We start from the raw sequence: 21,008 nt of genomic DNA on the forward strand, positions 1-21,008 counted from the left end.
TGGCTCGTCTTCACATGAGATCTGCTCAATGGACCCTAGCTTCCCAGTGGTTCCAAGCCACCGGGAATCTAGAAGATGTCATCCGCCTCTCCACCAGTTGCCGCACTTCACTGCTCTGGTGGACCATCCGGACCAATTTGACCCTGGGACGTCCATTCCAAATTCCGCAGCCCACGAAAGTGCTGACGACGGATGCATCTCGCCTGGGGTGGGGAGCCCATGTCGATGGGCTTCACACCCAGGGTCTGTGGTCCCTCCAGGAAAAGGATCTGCAGATCAACCTCCTGGAGCTCCGAGCGATCTGGAACGCACTGAAGGCTTTCAGAGATCGGCTGTCCTGCCAAATTATCCAAATTCGGACAGACAATCAGGTTGCAATGTATTACGTCAACAAGCAGGGGGGCACCGGATCTCGCCCCCTGTGCCAGGAGGCCGTCGGGATGTGGCGTTGGGCGTGTCGGTTCGGCATGCTCCTCCAAGCCACGTACCTGGCAGGCGTAAACAACAGTCTGGCCGACAGACTGAGCAGAGTCATGCAACCGCACGAGTGGTCGCTTCATGCCAGAGTGGTACGCAAGATCTTCCGAGCGTGGGGCACCCCCTCGGTGGACCTTTTCGCCTCTCAGACCAACCACAAGCTGCCTCTGTTCTGTTCCAGACTTCAGGCACACGGCAGGCTAGCGTCGGATGCCTTTCTCCTCCATTGGGGGACCGGCCTCCTGTATGCTTATCCTCCCATACCTTTGGTGGGGAAGACCTTACTGAAGCTCAAGCAAGACCACGGCGCCATGATTCTGATAGCGCCTTTTTGGCCCCGTCAGATCTGGTTCCCTCTTCTTCTGGAGTTGTCCTCCGAAGAACCGTGGAGATTGGAGTGTTTTCCGACTCTCATTTCGCAGAACGACGGAGCGTTGCTGCACCCCAACCTTCAGTCTCTGGCTCTCACAGCCTGGATGTTGAGGGCGTAGACTTCACTGCGTTGGGTCTGTCTGAGGGTGTCTCCCGGGTCTTACTTGCCTCTAGGAAGGATTCCACTAAAAAGAGTTACTTTTTCAAGTGGAGGAGGTTTGTCGTGTGGTGTGAGAGCAAGGCCCTAGAACCTCGGTCTTGCCCTGCACAGAACCTGCTTGAATACCTTCTGCACTTATCAGAGTCTGGCCTCAAGACCAACTCAGTAAGGAATCACCTTAGTGCGATTAGTGCTTACCATTATCGTGTGGAAGGTAAAGCCATCTCTGGAGAGCCTTTAGTCGTTCGATTCATGAGAGGCTTGCTTTTGTCAAAGCCCCCTATCAAGCCTCCTACTGTGTCATGGGATCTCAACGTCATCCTCACCCAGCTGATGAAACCTCCTTTTGAGCCACTGAATACCTGCCATCTGAAGTACTTGACCTGGAAGGTCATTTTCTTGGTGGCAGTTACTTCAGCTCGTAGGGTCAGTGAGCTTCAAGCCATAGTAGCTCATGCTCCATATACCAAATTTCATCACAACAGAGTAGTGCTCCGCACCCACCCAAAGTTCCTGCCGAAGGTGGTGTCGGAGTTCCATCTTAACCAGTCAATTGTCTTGCCAACATTCTTCCCCAGGCCGCATACCCGCCCTGCTGAACGTCAGTTGCACACATTGGACTGCAAGAGAGCATTGGCCTTCTACCTGGAGCGGACACAGCCCAACAGACAGTCCGCCCAATTGTTTATTTCTTTCGACCCTAACAGGCTAGGGGTCGCTGTCGGGAAACGCACCATCTCTAATTGGCTAGCAGATTGCATTTCCTTCACTTACGCCCAGGCTGGGCTGACTCTTGAGGGTCATGTCACGGCTCATAGTGTCAGAGCCATGGCAGCGTCGGTGGCCCATTTGAAGTCAGCCACTATTGAAGAGATCTGCAAGGCTGCGACGTGGTCATCTGTCCACACATTCACATCTCATTACTGCCTCCAGCAGGATACCCGACGCGACAGTCGGTTCGGGCAGTCGGTGCTGCAGAATCTGTTTGGGGTGTAAATCCAACTCCACCCTCCAGGACCCGAATTTATTCTGGTCAGGCTGCACTCTCAGTTAGTTGTTCTTCGTAGGTCAATTTCTGTTGTACCCTCGCCGTTGCGAGGTTCAATTGACCTGGGTTCTTGTTTTGAGTGAGCCTGAGAGCTAGGGATACCCCAGTCGTGAGAACAAGCAGCCTGCTTGTCCTCGGAGAAAGGGTATGATACATACCTGTAGCAGGTGTTCTCCGAGGACAGCAGGCTGATTGTTCTCACCTACCCTCCCTCCTCCCCTTTGGAGTTGTGTGTTTCATCTTTTGCTAGTCATTCAACTGGCGGGAGCGGTCGCGCACGGGCGGGAAGACGGCCGCGCATGCGCGGTGGGCGTGCCCTGCGTGCCGACCGTCCCGCGAAGCTTTTTTCCGGTTGGTGGGGGCTGCCGCGGACGTCACCCAGTCGTGAGAACAATCAGCCTGCTGTCCTCGGAGAACACCTGCTACAGGTATGTATCATACCCTTTCTAATGCAATCAGCTCTGTTCATTGTACTGGTCTTGAGACCATTATTCAGCTATGTATCATTAGGTCGCCACATCTCTAAAAGAATTGTATTATGTTCATATGGTTTGTAATGCGATGTGGAAGATGAGTTCTGTTTTAGGTTCTGTGCATTATTATTCAATAAAGACTTCATAAAAATTAAAAAAAAAAAAAAAAAGGTCAAGACATCCGGAAATGTGCCATGGTTTATAGAGGAACTATTCATCCTAAGAAAGGAATGTTGATGCCTTGAAAAGCAATGGAGAAAGAACAAAGATACTACTAATAAATACAAATGGAAGACGCTACAAAAAGAAGGTAGATTACTCAAAATGCTAATACTATAGCAGCCTAATAGGTCAAGATGATCTTGACAACAAAAAACTTTTCTCCTTAGTTAAAACACTAGCTTCCACAAATAAGGATGAACGTTCACAGAAAACATGTCCCACCGCCCAAGATCTCACTGATCATTTCACCAATAAGATCTTCTAAATTACGTACTAACAGCTGAAGATGCAAGATCAAAACTGTTGAAATGCCCAAAACACCTACTCAAATCCATCCCTATGGTAGCAGTAAACTGGTTACTCAATGATCTCAATGAGCTGTTAAAAACTGGCTCTCTTCCTCCTGATATGGGCAAAATTGTTCTCACTCCACTACTGAAGGGATCTGGGCTAGATGTAACATCGTCTGCAAACTACCGTCCAGTGGCAAGCATACCTCTTTTTACTAAAGCATTAAAAACTTACATTATTAAACAACTCTCTTAATCTGGAAAAATTTCCTATTTTATACTGGTCACAATTTAGCTTCAGATCGGAAACATTACTGCTAGTTCTAACTACATATATCAAACAACACCTATGCAAAGGCGACCAAGTAATTCTTCTAGAAATCGGCTTTATCAGTGGTGTTCGATGCAGTTGACCACATATTGCTACTCAAATGCCTGGATCAGATAGGAATAACAGGGATTGTGCTCAAATGGTTCACTGAATTCCTTTCAAATCGAAGCTATTCTGTCAAGCAAAACAACCAACTTTCCAACTACTGGTAGGATCTCCTCTTTCACCGATCCTCTTCAACCTCTTTATGTCATCCTTTGCCTCAATGCACCTGGGACTTAATTAACTACTGTTATCCTATGTGGATGATATCCTGCTTCTCTTACAGGTAACAGCATCAAACAAAGATCCAACTCAAGTCAGTAGTGAATGGTATGACTGCTGTTAGCACCTGGGCCCTGACCAATATATTGAAACTGAATGCGCAAAAAAACAAGGTCCTGTGGTTTCGAAATCATGGAGTTGAGGTCCCATCATCAATATCCTCTGTCCAGTGTTCAAAGCTTTACAGTTGAGTCTGAAACCAGAGTACTTGGGGTCTTGCTTGATTCTTCACTCATCTTCTCTTCCCATATTAATCAGCTATGGAAGAAAACACTATTCAAAATGAGACAGTTACGTCTAGTCAGACCATTCTTCGACCAAAAAGCCTTCACACTACTAGTCCAAATGTTAGTTTACCTCATTTGGATTACTGTAACATTCTATTTCTTGGTATTAAGTGTCAATATCAGAAAAAAACTGCAAATCATACAGAATATAGCTACAACACTAATATACAGATTGACTGGATATACTAGTGTTTCAACTCATCTAAACAAACTGCTGCATGTTTAGTTTTTCAAATCTTATAGAGCTGTACCTCTGAACTGCTAAGACCGCTTCCCTATATCTGGTCCAGTCTAACAGACTGAAACAACAACTAATGCTAGCATCACCATTCCAGAAGACAATTCAAAATCAGAAGATTTTCAGCTCTTGATGCCCCGTACTTGGAGACAAAATATGGAACTCTCTACCTATTCCCATCAGAACAGAAAACAGCTACCTCAACTTCAGGAAGAGGCTAAAAACTTTTCTCAAAGATTGCTTCATAATAATCCATCATGACTTCTACGTCCTAGTATCATCCATTATCCTTTCCTTTAATGGTTTTAGTCTCATGCTCTAATGTTAGTCTCTAATGTTTCTCATACCTCACACTAACACTATCTGCTTTTGTCTCACCTAGAATGTAAACTGCACTGAACCCTGGAAAGGGGATATTAGCGGTATACAAGAATTGAACCGAATTACTATTATTTATTTATTTATAATGTTCAACAAATCATTATATCCAAAGAAAATATAGCAAAATAAAAGAGGAAAATATCATCTAAAGGCCTACACTTCTTAGGAAACAGCTTTGTCACCAAGTCACTGTTAAGTTTTCCTTTGAGTTCAAGGAGTATTCCAATTTTTTTTTAATTTAAATATTTCTTTTATTGGTTTTCAATACAAACACAAGAGCTCACAACATAACAACAAGCAATATTTTATAAAGTATGGCAACACTGGAGCTCACATTTAAGAAGTAGCAATCTATATCTAGAATCAAATTAAGTGAAAACAAGAGAGAGGGAGGAAAGGGGAGGGGGCTGGAGGATACAAATCAAAGTATAAAGCATGCATATGCCATAAAATACATCAAATTTAGTACTTATCTCTGTACCGTATCAAAATAAGAGACAAGTGGTAGCCATTTTTCCCTATATGAAGCAAAACGAGAAGATTTCTTTGCAAGGTGTGATTCAAATTTGTAAATTTGGAGCACTAGGTTCCACTATTCAGCTCCTTGTGACTCTGGGCAAGTCACTTAAACCTCCATTGCCCCATGTAAGCCGCATTGAGCCTGCCATGAGTGGGAAAGCGCGGGGTACAAATGCAACAAAACAAACAAAAAAAAACTATTCCTGGTAGGTAGCCTGATGTAAAGACTTCCAATGGGAGAAGATTACCTTCAATGCTAAAGAAACCATGGTGCTAACGAGAGCCCCTTCACTAGGAGTCAACAGACTCTTATAATACTGATCCCCGAGAATCACGAACTGATAAGTGAGTGAGCCAGGAAGGTGAAAAATGTCTACCAGTTGTGACCAGATTTCTAGCCAGTACTTACGAAGGCACACACAATCAAAGGTTAAATGCTTTACAGAACCCACTTGAGACTGGCAAGACCAGCATAATCTAGAATTAAAGGAATTGATAACATGCAACTTATATGGCGTTCAAAGAGATCTATGTGTAAAGAAATACATAGATTTTATAGTATTAGAAGAGTTAGAGCACCGGAAGAGGGACTTCCAAAGCTGTTCCCACTGCTTATCAGATATAGGTTGTTGTATGTCTTCCTCCCAGCATCTACGTAAACCAGTACATTTAGTGCGGGAGTTGCTAAGAAGGTACTTGTAAATGTGGGAAGCAGCGTGACCAATGTGCTGAAGCTTCAGAGTAAAATCAACACGCTCTGGAGTTTGGGTCAGGAACTGGGCGTTTAACCTATCATTGGATTTCTTTTTTTTACCATGGAGCTAATCTGAAGCCATTGGTAAAATTGGGTGTCAGTGCAAATTCTGATTTCATCTCTGAGAAGGTTTTCCATGTCTGCATACTCATATGGATCATATCTTTTAAGGCCCAAATCCCTATGCGCTGCCACTGAGACCACGAAACTTGTTTATTGCCAATTTTAAAGTTAGGATTATTCCATATAGGGGTGAGTGGCGTAGCAGACCAAGGGATATCCATTAATTTATCTAAGGATACCATTAATTTATAGGCAGTGTGAATGAACGGATTAGACACAATGCTCTTGGGGAGGCGCATGCCAATGATATGGGAATGTTGTAACGGGTCAATAAGGGCCTGTTCAAAGGTTAACCATCTGGGCGGGGAAGCAACATTTATAGGGGAGATCCATTCCATGCCCTGCCGCATAATGAAGGTTTTATGATAAAGCAGGAGATCAGGAAATTTCACACCACCATGCCCTTTTGGGAGCTTAAGTTTGCTCAGAGAGATCCTGGGCAACCTAAGATTCCATAAAAGGTGAGCATCTTTTCCAGCCGCCTATAAAAGGCGCAAGGAAAGAGAAGAGGGATCATGCTCAACGTGTAAGTGATTTTAGGGACTACCATCATTTTAATAGTATCTAGCCGTCCCCACCAAGTGAGGTTTAATGGGGACCAGGACGCCAGTGAGGCTTCAACCTGTAAGATTACTTTGTCAGAGTTAATTTTAATGGTGTTGGTGAGGTCTCTATCAAAGAAGACACCGAGATACTTTATAGAAGAGGATATCCATTTACAGGGCAACTCAGGAGCAGCACAAGGAGTACAGATATCATTCAAAGGCATCATTTCTGTTTTATCCCAATTAACTTTGTAGCCTGAAATTTTCGAGAACCTAGATATGAGGTTAAAGAGGGCTTTCAAGGATGACTGAGGGTTGGTGAGATATAACATGATGTCATCCGCATATGCTGAGAGCTTGAACTCTACCGAGCCCAGATGGATACCAGCAATATCAGCGGATTGACGGATTGCCACTAGGAGAGGTTCAAGAGCCATATTAAACAATAAGGGGGAGATGGGACAATCTTGTCTAGTGCCTCTATGCAGAACAAATGAGTTAGAGATTTCACCATTAGCTACTATATGGGCCAAAGGACGGGAGTACAGCAGCTGCACCATATGAATATATGGATCAGGGAAACCAAATTGCTTAAGAACAATAAACAGATATTTCCATTCTACCTGGTCAAAGGCCTTCTCCGCATCAAGGGAAACAGCACAGGATAGTCCTTTGACCGAGCAAAGTGTATTACATGACAAAGCAATCAGCACCACTTCTGGACTTAACAAAACCAGCCTGATCCCTGGAGCTTCAGTTGTGGAGCTAGAAGCAGGTACTGGAATCAGTAGCAGCATCCATAAAAGTAGTCTCGTGGCCTCAGGCTCACATGAAGTCCTTTCAGAGTTTTCTGTTCTTTGTTGGTCGCTACACTCCTAGTACTACAATGTAGTCTACTCATCTACTCTTTGCATTCCTAGGATTATGCAGTATAAGTTGCTGGCTTTGGTTCAGCATTATGTTCAGAGATGTCAGCTTGCTCCCATTTGGATAATAATAATGTAAGATAGACAGCATCCTAGTCAACAGGCTGGTACCAGTATGAGGTGGCACAAAGTGCTTGGTCTCAGTCCATAGTATCTTGCTCCTTCAGCTCTCTGGAGCTTTTATTATTTATTACAGCACTGAGGCCATTTTCTTCCCAAGAGCTTACTGCAGTAGCATAAATCAACAGCTAAGAAGGTATGAGAAGCATTTTCTTCTGTCCTCAGCGCTTATGGCCAGAATACAAAATATTCAAGAACTAGTAAAAAAAAAAGGCCCGTTTCTGACACAAATGAAATGGGCGCTAGCAAGGTTTTCCTCGGAGTGTGTATGTTTGAGTGTGTGTGAGAGTGACTGTGTGAGAGAGAGCGTGAATGTGCGAGTGTGTGTGTGTGACAGAGTGTGTGTGTCTGTGAGTGTGTGTGAGAATGAGAGTGTGTGTGAGTGCGTATGTGAGCCACAGTGAGTGTTCTGCCGCTACTCCCCCTCCCCCCCAGGGTCGCCACCGCTCCCCCCTCCACCCCCCCCCCCGAGGTCGCCGCAGCCACTGCTCCCCCCTCCCCCCCCCCCCCAGGTTGCTGCTGCTCCCCCCTCCGTCCGCCCAGCCACTTTCCCTCCAGGCCCGCCCACCCAACACAGACCTGCCAAGTCTCCCGTGAAACACACGGCACCAGCTCCCATTTCCGGCCACTGCTGCTTCTCCTGTTAAGCAGCAGCGGCCGCTACAAAAACAAAGAGCTAATTAAACCACCAGAAATGTTTTTAAAAAGCAAGCGCGGCACCGCAGGCAGCCATCAGGCATTGGCTGTCGGCTGTGCAGCCGCTCCTCTCACCTCTCACGTCGCTGCGCTCCTCCGGGGTTCTGCTCCAGGGGCAGTGACGTGAGAGGCAAGAGGAGCGGCTGCAGAGCCGACAGCCAATGCCTGATGGCTGCCTGAGGTGCCGCTCTTGCTTTTTAAAAACATTTCTGGTGGTTTAATTAGCTCTTTGGAGCAGTAGCGGCCGCTGCTGCTCAACAGGAGCAGCAGCAGTGGCCGGAAATGGGAGCTGGCACCGCGTGTTTCGCGGGAGACTTGGCAGGTCTGTGTTGGGTGGGTGGGCCTGGAGGGAAAGTGGCTGGGCGGATGGAGGGGGGAGCGGCAGTGACCTGGGGGGGGAGAGGGGGGACCGGTGGCAACCCTGGAAGTGGAGGGGTGAGCAGCGGCGGCGACCTCGGGGGGGGGGGCGTGGTGGCAGGGGCGGGGGGCCCAGTCTCTCGGCGGCCCTGGGTGGAGATGTTGGTGCGTGTGGAGGAAGGGCTGAAGCTGCTCCTGCAACATTCCAATGTCTCTCACTGGGTTCGTGACGTCAGGAAATGGTTACAGACGCAGGTAGCCTCATTGGAACGTTGGAGGAGCAAATTATTATATTAGATTTGTTTCAGCACATACCTTCTCAATCTGGAGGAAAATTCCTGTCTCCTGAAGCCTTTACATTCATAACAATTGATTGAGACCATCAATTCTAGACCCCATGTTGACAAGGGCCAACAACAAGGTTTTGCACTTTTTTGCTTACCAGCAAGAAACTGGTTCTGAAAGTCTGGAACTGTTTCTGCAGCCGTGGCCATATGAAAAACTGCAGTATGTATTCCAGTTGCCTTCAATGTTGGGTTGAGGTTCACATCTCTCTCTTGCCACAACAGTTTTCATATGACACCAAACTAACCACTGAGGTTTTGGTTAATTGACTTTAGCTAAGACATTTCATCATCCTTGGTTTCCCAGTAGAAGAGATTCTGCTGTAAGAAATCTGTCTCTGCTTTTCTATTATGTCTTGGCTCTTGAGTTGTCATTCTTCAAACGCTGTAGTTTCTGAGGAGCATATGTTTTGTCGTGCTTTATTAGTCTTGGAACTGCCTTCCCTTTTCAGTATACGTGAGAGTTTAATGAATCTTAATGAGTGGTATGCAGAGGTGGCAGTTTTCCCTCTGTTTAATCTTTCATATCTTTGTTTTCTTCAGATTGGAATTCAAGTAGAAATAGGTCAGAGGTCCTTAAGTTTGAGTTGCTATTTTGTCACACTTGTAAAGCCATATTAGACCCCAGGCGGGATTATGGGGTAGCCCTGCGAATAACTCAGCCAGACACAATATATAAATGTTTTTTCACCCAAGTCCTGAGACCTATTGCTTCACAGGCCGGGAATGTCAGATGCAACCATTTCTCTTATTTAGTAACAGTCTTGAATAGGCATTTGGCTAGCAGGCCAAGCTGTCTGGCTTGTGGAGCCAGACCTCAGCATGGCTTGTAAGCCTTAATCAAGAAGAAAAGTTGGCTTATGTCAGGCAGGTCACAGCAGTTAACTGTATTCTGTAAAGCCCATAGGCTTGGACTTCAGTTCTTCCTTCCCCTGGGCATCCTTACCCTCAGCCTGGCCCTGTCTTTTAAACTCCCAGGTATTAAAACCGCCCCTCCTGGCTGACTTCCTCCCAGGGCAGGATCAGTGCTCTTAAGGTGGCCCAGTCTTTTTAGAGAGAGACTTTTCTTAAGGGTGAAGGGCAGTGTTCTATAAACCCCATCACGAGCCACCTTGAAAGTTTCTCTTGAGCATTTCATCCACAAGCAGTATGCCTTCTCATAAGGTGAAATTCTCTTCGTCCTCCTGCATCTTTTTCCTGCCTGAGTGCAGTTTGATTCTGCTGCCTAAGGCACTGGGACTTCTGTTTGACCCCTTTTAAGGAGTATCCTGGAAGAATCTCACCCTTTATATAGTTATTCTTGGTTTCTGTCTCTTCTAAGAGAATTCTGAGCTACAAGTAGTAGTATGCATAGATCTCTTTATCCAGTTTGTGAAAGCAGGAATGTTGATTAAAAAGTTCTGTTCTTTTTTCTCTCAAAGGTAGTGTCCTCATTTTAGGTAGAAATCTTGACTTTTGCTCCATGATTGTTGTGTACTTTGAAGTTGGGCAGATTGCTTTTTCTCTTTGCAGGTTTTCAGGTAAGGCAAACCAACTTCTAAAATTATCATTGACCAGTAGCTAAGGTAATATTTTGTCAGTGTATATATTTAATTTTAAAAGGAAACAACCGCCTAAGGTTTGAAATTTTTCTTTTCACCTAGTGAGTGGAGTTGCAAGCAATACTTCCAGTTCATAGCTACAGACCGGTGATATAGTCATTCCTTCTTACATGCACAGAGCATTGTTAACGCCAGGTAGAAGCCCTAGTTTGGGATTGAAATTTGTAGAATCCCATCCATCTTGGGTAGTGCTTTGATATATCCCACAGGTTGTAGACTGGGCTGGTGAGGATGCTAAGGTATTAACTAATTTTCTTTCCTTTAGTCTCACGAGCCCAGTCCAGAAGCTCTCTCTAATATATTTCCAGTTATTAAACCACTTTAGTGTATTTTTGTAGTGTTCTTTTCACTCTTTTATCAACAAACTCTATTCAGGTTCAACATTCATTTTTTTCTAATATTTCAGCTTTTTATAGTTTTATGTTGTTGTTTTTCTTACCAGCAATATGTAATGAGTACTATTAGTACAACAACTCAAGTTAAATGGAAAACAGATGGTCCATTGCTTTGTCATTTGAAATACCGATCATCAAAAGCTACATGGTGCCTTTATAGGGCAAGGTCAGAACTTTTTTTCTGTCTCCATCTGCTGGTTGATGGGCACAACCCACAGGTTCTGGACTGGTCTGGTGGAACTAAAGGAAATAAAATTATCAGGAAAACCCCAATTTTGCCTTCTAGCATTTTGGGACTGGCTAATTAATATAATATGTTTAGATAGTTTTAGTTTTCACACTTTGGTAACAGAAAGTTCAAATAGTTAAGGCTGGATCTTTGGATGATTTGGGTACACAATGGTTGTACATTATATTGGCTCAGACATTTAAAGAGTGTGATTGTTTTTGTGAAGACAAGCCTCTGTTGAATACACCTGAATCTTTCTGCATGCTAGTTCAGATGGCCTTTTTTGTGAAACCCTCCCCCCAAAACCATGTTACTACTACTACTTATCATTTCTATAGCACTACTAGACATACACAGCGCTGTACATTTGAACATGAAGAGACAGTCCCTGATCGCTTTTGATTAAACCATTAATGGCATAACTACTCTGTTACCTAGGACTTACACTGAAGATTCTAAAGAAGCAATCAGACAGTGTGAGCTGCTTCTGGAGGAACCTGACCTTGACTCTGCTATCCGGATTGGAGATGTATATGGTTTATTGGTAGAGCATTACACCCAGCAGGAGGACTATCAGTTGGTGAGTGAATGTAATCTCTAAATTGTATTACTCAGTTTTATTCTGTAACCAATCATCCTACTTATCACCAATGTATCTGCAGAATCTTCAAAAGAGTTACAAAGCTATGATTAGAGCGGTCCACAAGCATCTATTATCACAGGTTACCAGACAGGCCACTTGCTTTCAATAGACAGTAACATTTATCAGTCATTATTTACCAAGCAGGCTAGAAGTCTTCTGTTTGCAAACTTCAGTGTAAAATTTTCACTTGGGAAAACTTGATTTTTTGCAGAAAGTGGCATCTGATTTTGCAAAAATAAAATAAATGATCTAATCTAGTACTGTGGGATTTCACCCCTGACTCGTGATAAATTGTATTTCCATTCCCTATGTCATGAAAAACATCACAAATCATTAATACTTATATGTTATCTGGACTGCAGTCATATCTTAACTAAACATTTTAGAGGGAACTGATTAAACTGGGAGGAGCTATTGAAAGCACAGAATGGAGAGGCTTATTCAAATTCTGAGTTTCCAACAACAACAGCATTAGTCATGACCCCAGAAAAACATCATGGGGGTCAAAGGAGCTGCATAAAATCAAAAACATACCGCAGTATTCTTCTGCAGTCATGTCCCTGAAGAAGCATGCCCAAAGGGAGGAAGACTGCAAAATGTAGTGAATGACTCTTTCTGTATATATGAGCAAAAGGAAAAGGAAGGTTAAGACAACTAAGGCATGTAAGGGTCTTGATTTGACTTGTCTGATACATTTTTGGATGTTCTGCACCTGGCCCTAGACAAGATCAGTCAGTTTTGTCGATGGATGAGGTTTCCCTCTTCTGCCATTCCAGCTGAAGTGAATGAGATGGTCCCTTTAGGGAAGGTTCTGAAGGTATTATCTCCTCTCCTGTTGAATCAGTAGCATAGTTAGACATAGTAGTCTGGGTGGGCTTACAGTCCGCCCCCTCACTTGCGCTTTCTGCCCCTGCCCTGCAGACAATGTCTCCCCCCCCCCCCCCCCCCCCCCCCGCACATGTGTGCTTTTTGTTCCTGCCCTGAGCTGGTGGGGAATCCCCAAGCCCCGTCAGCTGAAGATAGTCTCCGGCGGCCAGAACAAGTGATTTTCCTACCTGCTACAGCCGGTGACACTTTCCACCCATTGCCGCCGTGCTGGCCTCTCTCCTCCTGCACATGCTTGGTTTTCAGGCATGTACAAAAAACAAGCATGTGCATGAGGTGGTGGTTGGGGTTTTCACACTGCAGCAACAGGTGGAAAGCGCCACCAGCTGAAGCAGATAGGCATAGCCACCAAGGGGGGGGGGGGGGGCAGGGAGGGCAAAATTCCCCAGGCCCAGGCCTCCAGGGAGGGCTGGCACAGGGTTCTCTCTCGCCTGCTTCTGAAGGGACCCGGGTGATCACGTCCCGACAGGAGCAGGAGAGAGAGAACTTAGGCCCCTCCCCCCTTTGCATTGCCTGCCTAGCAGCTGCTGGGCCCTCAGGCCACGCATGCTCAGTTTTGAAACCGAGTACGTGCGACCTGAGGAAAGCAGCTGCAGGGGCAGGCAATGCTGGGCAGAGGAAGGAGCCGCGCTGCCTGCAGCCGGCAGGGCCAGCCAAAGTACTTTGGGCAGGCGGGAGGGGGGGGCAGCGATGATGGGGGGGGGGGGGGTGGCGGCGATGACTATTCTGCCCCTGCCCAGCTCAGTCTCTCGGCGGCCCTGGAGGTAGGAAAAACACTCGTTCTGGCTGCCAAAGGACATCTTCAGCTGGCGGGGCTTGGGGATTCCTTGCCAGCCATAAGAGTGTCCAAATTTTCAGGTGAGCCTGAGCCGAGGCCCACCCGTGACTATGCTCCTGTGTTGAATATGGACAAGCCTCTTACAGGACTAATGATAAATCCATGCCATAAGCATCTTTTGAGTCTGTTGAAGGGGAAGGGACATTAATTTTGGAACTGTCTGGTTCTGCCAAGGAAGGAGAAGATTTATCTTTCTTTGGGACCTCGGAACTAGTAGTGTTTACCAAGAAATTGTGCAAAGCTGGATCTATCCCCCCTAGCTATACCTATGGAGGTATCAAATGTAGAAATCTGGTGTTTGGTCTCCAGGATTGAGGCTATCCTTCCAGCTGTTTGTTACAGCTTTGCTCTTTTTCTGGGGAAACAGTAACTAAATTTAAGACAGTTGAAATGCAGTTGGGGACAATTAACATCAAGATTCAGGAACATGAGCAGATGTGGGAGGATGTAAAACCTATTAATGTTAAAGTTAATATGTTATTGTAGAATGAAATTGAGGGGTTAGAGAATACTATCCAATATATTAAAGTGAGTTTTCCTTATTCTAAATTAATTTTCCCAAGTGGAAATGTTAAAAGAAATATTTTAGTGATATTCTTCATTTGGAAATTCCTTTCCACCCAGCCATCTTCATAGCCTTTTATGTCTTAGAAGGTTGAGTACTCTCACTTTGAATCCTTGGATTTGACTAATTACTTGCAGACTAGAGAGTTGCATGGGGTCAGAAATCTTACCCATCTTCACCCATCCCTGCTGGAATCTTACCCATCCCCGTAAGAATTTAATGGTACATAAAATAAAATTCCAGTCAGCTACCTCAGTCTCTCTCTGGATTTGAGCCACAGCACTGTAGGCAAAGAAGGAATGGAAGTTGAAACTTGGAACACGCTGCTGTGCACGTGTAAGATTTGTCTCTGATTTACTGGTACTGTTTGCTGAGAGGTTGCCACATGCACACACCAGTAGGTCAGGTGACATCCGATGCTGTTGCCTGTGTCAGAGCTGAGGTCTCCACATCAGCCCGGGAGCAAAGAGGATTAATTGTAACATAGTAAGTGACAGCAAATAAAGACCTGAACGGTCCATCCAGTCTGCCCAATAGTCACACTCGTTATCAATTCATGATTAAATCAACATGTGTGATATTATATACTTGATTATGGTCTTTCTTTTGTGTTTCTGGAACATAGACCATAGAAGTCTATCTGGCCCTATCCTTATGTTCCAACCAGGGGCGTATCTGCGTGGGGCCACAGGGGCCTTGGCCCCTGCAGATTTCGCCCTGGACCCCCCCTACCGCCGCCAACCCTCCCCTGCCGTTGCCATGGGTACCTTTGCTGGCGGGGGACCCTAACCCCCGCCAGCCGAGGTCCGCCTCCTCCTGCCGCTTTTAAGTTCTTCTTCGTCCTAGGCTCCGTCACTCCGTGTTGTTCAAAGAAGCTGGCGCTGCTACCTCAATCCACTTTCGGAGTCTGACGTCAGACTCCGAAAGTGGATTGAGGTAGCAGCGCCAGCTTCTTTGAACAGCACGGAGTGACGGAGCCTAGGAGGAAGAAGAACTTAAAAGCGGCAGGAGGAGGCGGACCTCGGCTGGCGGGGGTTGGGGTCCCCCGCCAGCAAAGGTAGGTGATGGCGGCAGGGGCGGTCGGCAATGGTGGCTAGGGGGGGTCGGAAATGGTGGGGGGGGGGGGGCTATAATGTACCCCCTCACTCTGGCTCCGGCCCCCGCTACCGCCGACTTTCAGATACGCCCCTGGTTCCAAGTGCTGGAGTTGCCGTTGAAGCCCAGGCCAGTCTATTTGTCTTCTCATTTGTGGGACACAGACAGTAAAAATCTGTCCAACACTGTCCTTATGTTCCAGCCACTGAAGTTGCTAAGCCCTTTCCAGCCCATCCTAAACCAGATTGTCATGTATGAGACACAGACCATACAAGTCTGCCCGGTATCAACCCTAGTTCATCACAGCCAGAGTCACCATCTAAGCGTCACTTGCCACATCCACACACATGCAGCCATTTAGGGTTAGGTTTTTTTTTTAATAACTTCCATTTTCTAATTAGAGATCCTCTGTGTTCATCCCATGCCTTTTTGAATTCCATCATCATTTGTGTCTCTACCACCTCCTCAATGGAAGACTTTCCACATTTGTGCTGTTAAAGCAAGGAGGAGGAGACAGCACTCAAAGAACTTGGTAGATGAAGTGCAGGTGCAGCTTACACACTTCCATGGGAACCCTGCAGAACTGCTTCCATCCCTGCGGGAATCCTGTGAAACTCATTCCCTTGCAGCTCTGTATTGCAGACCTCTATTGAAGAGACTATCGACAGCACCACCTTGGTGGCTACCTCTGTGCAGGCCTCTGCGAGAGATAAAATGTTCAGGCTTTTCTACACAGTCAAGCAGGGGATATGCAAGCACACTACTGTTAATGTCCTTCAGATGAACCTGTTTTTAAAGTTCTCCTCTAGCTCAGGAAAGCTTATGGGCTTTCCTGAATACATGAATACATGTGGTTATTCCCATGCTAGGCAGGGTTCACCCTCTCCCCCAATCTTTCTAAAGACTACTATTACCTTAATGGGCATGTTTCCTCCCTCTTTAAAAGAAAAAGCAGTGAATATTGGCCCACAAAGGGGTGGACTCAAACATCCCTTCGAACTCTAAGCGAGCCTTCCCCTTGGACCTAGGTTTAGTACTAATCAGGACTGCCATCCCTAAACTTTCCTGCAAGGATCTGAACATAGTAGCAGAGGTAGAAGGAAGCTCCAGTAACATCAGCAAGAAAGACAATTAATGCTGACCCCCCCCCCCCCCCCCACCCTTGAAAACTGCCAGCAGCAAAAGCACCTCGCCAGCAGACTTGCAGCTGAGGTCAGGTTACTCCAGGCACCCCTCAAAGTGCTACTACTACTACTATTTAGCATTTCTATAGCGCTACAAAGCGTACGCAGCGCTGCACAAACATAGAAGAAAGACAGTCCCTGCTCAAAGAGCTTACAATCTAGTAGACAAAAAATAAAGCAAACAAATCAATTAATGTGTAGAGGAAAGAGAAGGGTAGGTGGAGGCGAGTGGATATAAGTGGTTACGAGTCAAAAGCAATGTTAAAGAGGTGGGCTTTCAATCTAGATTTAAAGATGGTCAAGGATGGGGCAATACTTAGGGGCTCAGGAAGTCTATTCCAGGCATAGGGCGCAGCAAGACAGAAGGAGCGAAGTCTGGAGTTGGCAGTAGCGGAGAAGGGAACAGATAAGAAGGATTTATCCAGGGAACGGAGTGCACGGGAAGGGGTGTAGGGAAGGACAAGTGTGGAGAGATACTAGGGAGCAGCAGAGTGAGTACATTTGTAGGTTAGTAGAAGAAGTTTGAACAGGATGCGAAAACGGATAGGGAGCCAGTGAAGCGACTTGAGGAGAGGGGTAGTATGAGTAAAGCGACCCTGGCGGAAGACGAGACGGGCAGCAGAGTTTTGAACCGACTGGAGAGGGGAGAGGTGACTAAGTGGGAGGCCAGCAAGAAGCAGATTGCAGTAGTCCAAACGAGAGGTGACAAGGGTGTGGATGAGGGTTTTGGTAGAGTGCTCAGAAAGAAAGGGGCGGATTTTACGGATGTTGTAAAGAAAGAAACGACAGGTCTTGGCAATCTGCTGGATATGAGCAGAGAAGGAGAGAGAAGAGTCAAAGATAAGCCCAAGGTTTCGAGCTGAGGAGACAGGGAGAATGAGAGAGCCATCAACAGAAATAGAAAACGGGTGGAGCGGGGAGGTGGGTTTAGGGGGGAAAATGAGAAGCTCAGTTTTGGTCATATTTAATTTCAGGTGGCGTTGAGACATCCAGACAGCAATGTCAGACAAGCACGCTGAAACTTTGGTTTGTATGCAAGGTGAGATATCAGGGGTAGAAAGGTAGATTTGGGAGTCATCAGCATAGAGATGGTAGGAAAAGCCATGGGATGAGATTAATGAACCAAGGGAAGAAGTGTAGATAGAAAAGAGGAGGGGACCAAGAACAGAACCCTGAGGTACGCCGACAGGCAGAGGGATAGAAGTAGAAGAGGATCCACCAGAGTGAACACTAAAGGTGCGGAGGGAGAGGTAGGAAGAGAACCAGGAAAGGACAGAGCCCTGGAATCCAAGTGAGGACAGGGTATCGAGAAGTATGCTGTGATCGACAGTGTCAAAAGCAGCGGAAAGATCAAGAAGAATGAGGATGGAGTATTGACCTCTGGATTCAGCCAGTAATAGATCATTGGAGACTTTAGTAAGCGCAGTTTCCGTTGGGTGCAGAGGGTGAAAACCAGATTGTAGTGGGTCAAGAATAGCATGTGAGGAGAGAAAATCAAGGCAGCGGCGGTGAACAGCAAGTTCAAGTAATTTGGAGAGAAAGGGAAGGAGGGAGATGGGTCGGTAATTAGAGGGACAAGTAGGGTCGAGTGAAGGCTTCTTAAGGAGAGGTGTGACCACAGCATGTTTAAAGGCAGCAGGGACAGTCGCAGTGGAAAGTGAGAGGTTGAGAATGTGACAGATAAAAGGAATAAGAGCAGGAGAGATGGCATTAAGAAGGTGGGTGGGAATGGGATCAGAGGAACAGTGACCAGTTTCTGTCAGCAAAAGGGGAGAAAAAAAAAACATCTCATAAAACTGACAAAATGAACCACTCCATACTCCCTAAATCTGCCTAATCAAAGGCATATGGCAGTGAACAGCTGAGCCACAAAAAAAGACAGCTAAGTAGCTAAAGGAGACTCATCACAACTCCAAACTCCCTCTGAGGGCTCTTTCACTTCAGACCAGGTCTCGGGTACGAACCCTCTTCAGAACATGGTAGGTTTGTGGTATCTATTAGACAGAAGCCTTTACTGTCACCAGAACCCACAATGTCAGTACCACCACTGCTTATGGACTAGGAAGTCCCTCATAGTGGTCTCCTCCAGCTTAAGCAGAAGTTTATTGAAGACATTTCAGTTTGTCTCCAAATTGCCAGTGATGGCAAAGAGTCTTACAGCTTTCCCTAGGATCCTTCTCACTGCGTCCCACAACTTTGTGCTATGAGATGCACAAGCTGTCTTTCAGATTTAGGTTAAGTATATCAAATATTTAAATATTTCTGCAATATCTCTTTATGCCTCCAGCAAGTACATAAATATGTAAGTTTATTCTTCAGAAATAATTAATGCATTGAATTATTATAGGAAAATACCCAGTTTTTTGTTTAATTTTAATTTATTTTAAGTATTTACATGCCACCTAGACCTAAGTGGTTTACAATTTTTTACAAGTACTGGTTCTGTCTCTAATGGGCTCACAATGTAGTATTATATTGTACCTGGGGCAATGAAAGGCTAAGTGACTTGCCCAGGGTCACATAGAGCTGTAGAGGGAATTGAACCCAGTTCCCCAGGATCTCAACCCACTGCTGTTAGCATTGGGAATTGAGCCCCAGGTCTGTAACTCACTGCACTAACCAAATCAAATGAGCTCAGTCATACATTTGTTTCCTCAGATTTGGAGAGGCTTTATGCCCTGTTAAAGCCTTGCCTTGGGCTTTTCTTCATTTCTGCTACATGGACCAAACCTAGGTTACAAATTTCTCACTGTACAGAAGGAATGCCATTTACTATAAGAAACATATTGACTAAAATTCTGTTTGGTTTGGTGTTAGGCCTACAAATGTTTGGAAGAGATGCGGAAAAAACTTCCTTCAGTGAACCTGACCTATTATGTCAATCAACACACAATGGAGATAGTGCACCAGGCCCTTGGTATGCCACTTACACGGCACAACATGCCAGAACGCATCCGGCACAACAGCATAGAAGATGGGGAGGAAGTGGAAGAGGTGGTTGCAGATGAAGTGGAAGGGTACTGACTATGCACTCCGGCCAGTAAGAGAGCCTAATTTCATACCATGACAGACTCCAGCTCTAAGTCTTATAATTCAGTGTGTCTACAGACTGTTGAATGAGTTGCACTAAGTGAGAACTTTCTAAACATGAGCTAGACATCTTCCTAATGGACTGACAGTTGGTAAGACAGAGCGTGGTATTGTACCATTGTTGCAGCTTGAATGTATGGGGTGTACTAGTAGGACAGGGGGTATTTATCTGATCTAAAACTTAGTTGTTTCCTTAAAAATAGAATTATATTAACATTTTTATATAAAATATTTGACTGTTTTTCCAAAGTTTTGACACTGTCCTTCAGTTCCAGTACTAGGGATTATGTAACAAGTTTACACTAAGAATAGCATACTCCTTTTTTGTTGTTGTTTACTTATGTTTTATTGCATCTTTTTGTAAGTTAAGAAACAAATTAAACTATGACTAAAGTTTAATTTACAAAAAAGTACATTAAAAACTATATGCTAAACTTACAGATCCCATAAAATGGTTCACTTTACTCCCCAGGGAGGTGTGTTGAGGCCCAACGCCTGTTGTTGTTTTTTTTCTAGCACCTGGAGTTCCTGACTGTGCTAGACTCAAATCTGTCCCATTTTTGGGAACCATGATGGCAGTAGCCCCAGAAATGTGAGTTAACTTTAGCTCAGTCCCAGGTGTTAACTTTTCAAGCCTAAGAAAATGAGCTAAGCACTGAGCTACCCAAGTCAAAGATGCCCCTAGTCAGGTCTCTGGGAGCAGTTAGTAGATGGATAGGAAGTGTTATTAAGTGGGAAGGTTGGGCAATGTCCCACCTTGAACCAATCAGGTCAGTCTGACTATAGACGTGGAAGTTAGACTGAACTGCTATCTCTGAAATTGAAAACAATAGTAAATTTAGGTACTTTACTGAATCAGGCGTACAAGTAGAAGACATCATCTAAAGGCACCAGAAAAGCGCAGTTCTCCCATCTATGACCTTCCCACATACAGCAGTCCTTTCAATCTCTTTAGTTTTATTTATTTCTCTCATGAACAGATGCTGAAACAAAGCTTTCCCAATATTTTCATTGACAAGTTCTCCTTGTTTTTCTAATACTATTTTTGTCAGGTTTTATTACTTATTTTTTAAAATACAAAACTATTTTTGTTTCCAATGGGACCATGGCACAGGAAAAGCCGTGCTTCAGGCCCTGTGCAACATGTAATTTGCTGTTTGATCAAGCCTTTGGAGTCATTTGATAGCAGGAGTCACAAGGTATTTTAAATATGAATATCAGTTTGCAGTCTGATTTACTTTATGTGATTATATTTCTTTTTCTGTCTTGTTTTATTTTATATTAATATTTGTATGCTTTTTATTGTTTTTATTTGTAAATTTTTGTTATATTTCAAATAAATATGTATGTAACTTGTGCTCCCTTAGTTATTAGGTGGAATAGAAATAAATAAATAAAAATCACTTTATTGCAAATAAGAACAACATACTGGGTCAGACCAATAGTTCATCTAGCACAGTATCATAGGCGGTCAGTGGACCAACTGTTTGGGGAGG

The 21,008-nt window shown here is 44.9% G+C and overlaps 1 protein-coding gene across 1 annotated transcript in view; it reads left to right on the forward strand.

Annotated features, from left to right (window-relative positions):
- IFT140 (intraflagellar transport 140) overlaps window positions 1–20,708 on the forward strand; it is a 681,938-nt gene extending 661,230 nt beyond the window's left edge. The window contains exons 29-30 of the mRNA XM_030212528.1: window positions 11,651–11,792; window positions 19,240–20,708. Coding sequence (XP_030068388.1) covers window positions 11,651–11,792; window positions 19,240–19,446 — 349 coding nt within the window. The 3' untranslated portion in view covers window positions 19,447–20,708. The remainder of the gene's footprint in view (window positions 1–11,650; window positions 11,793–19,239) is intronic.
- The last annotated feature ends 300 nt before the right edge of the window (window positions 20,709–21,008 follow it).

The sequence above is a fragment of the Microcaecilia unicolor genome, chromosome 8 (assembly GCF_901765095.1).
Source record: "Microcaecilia unicolor chromosome 8, aMicUni1.1, whole genome shotgun sequence".
Classification (NCBI taxonomy): Eukaryota; Metazoa; Chordata; class Amphibia; order Gymnophiona; family Siphonopidae; genus Microcaecilia; species Microcaecilia unicolor.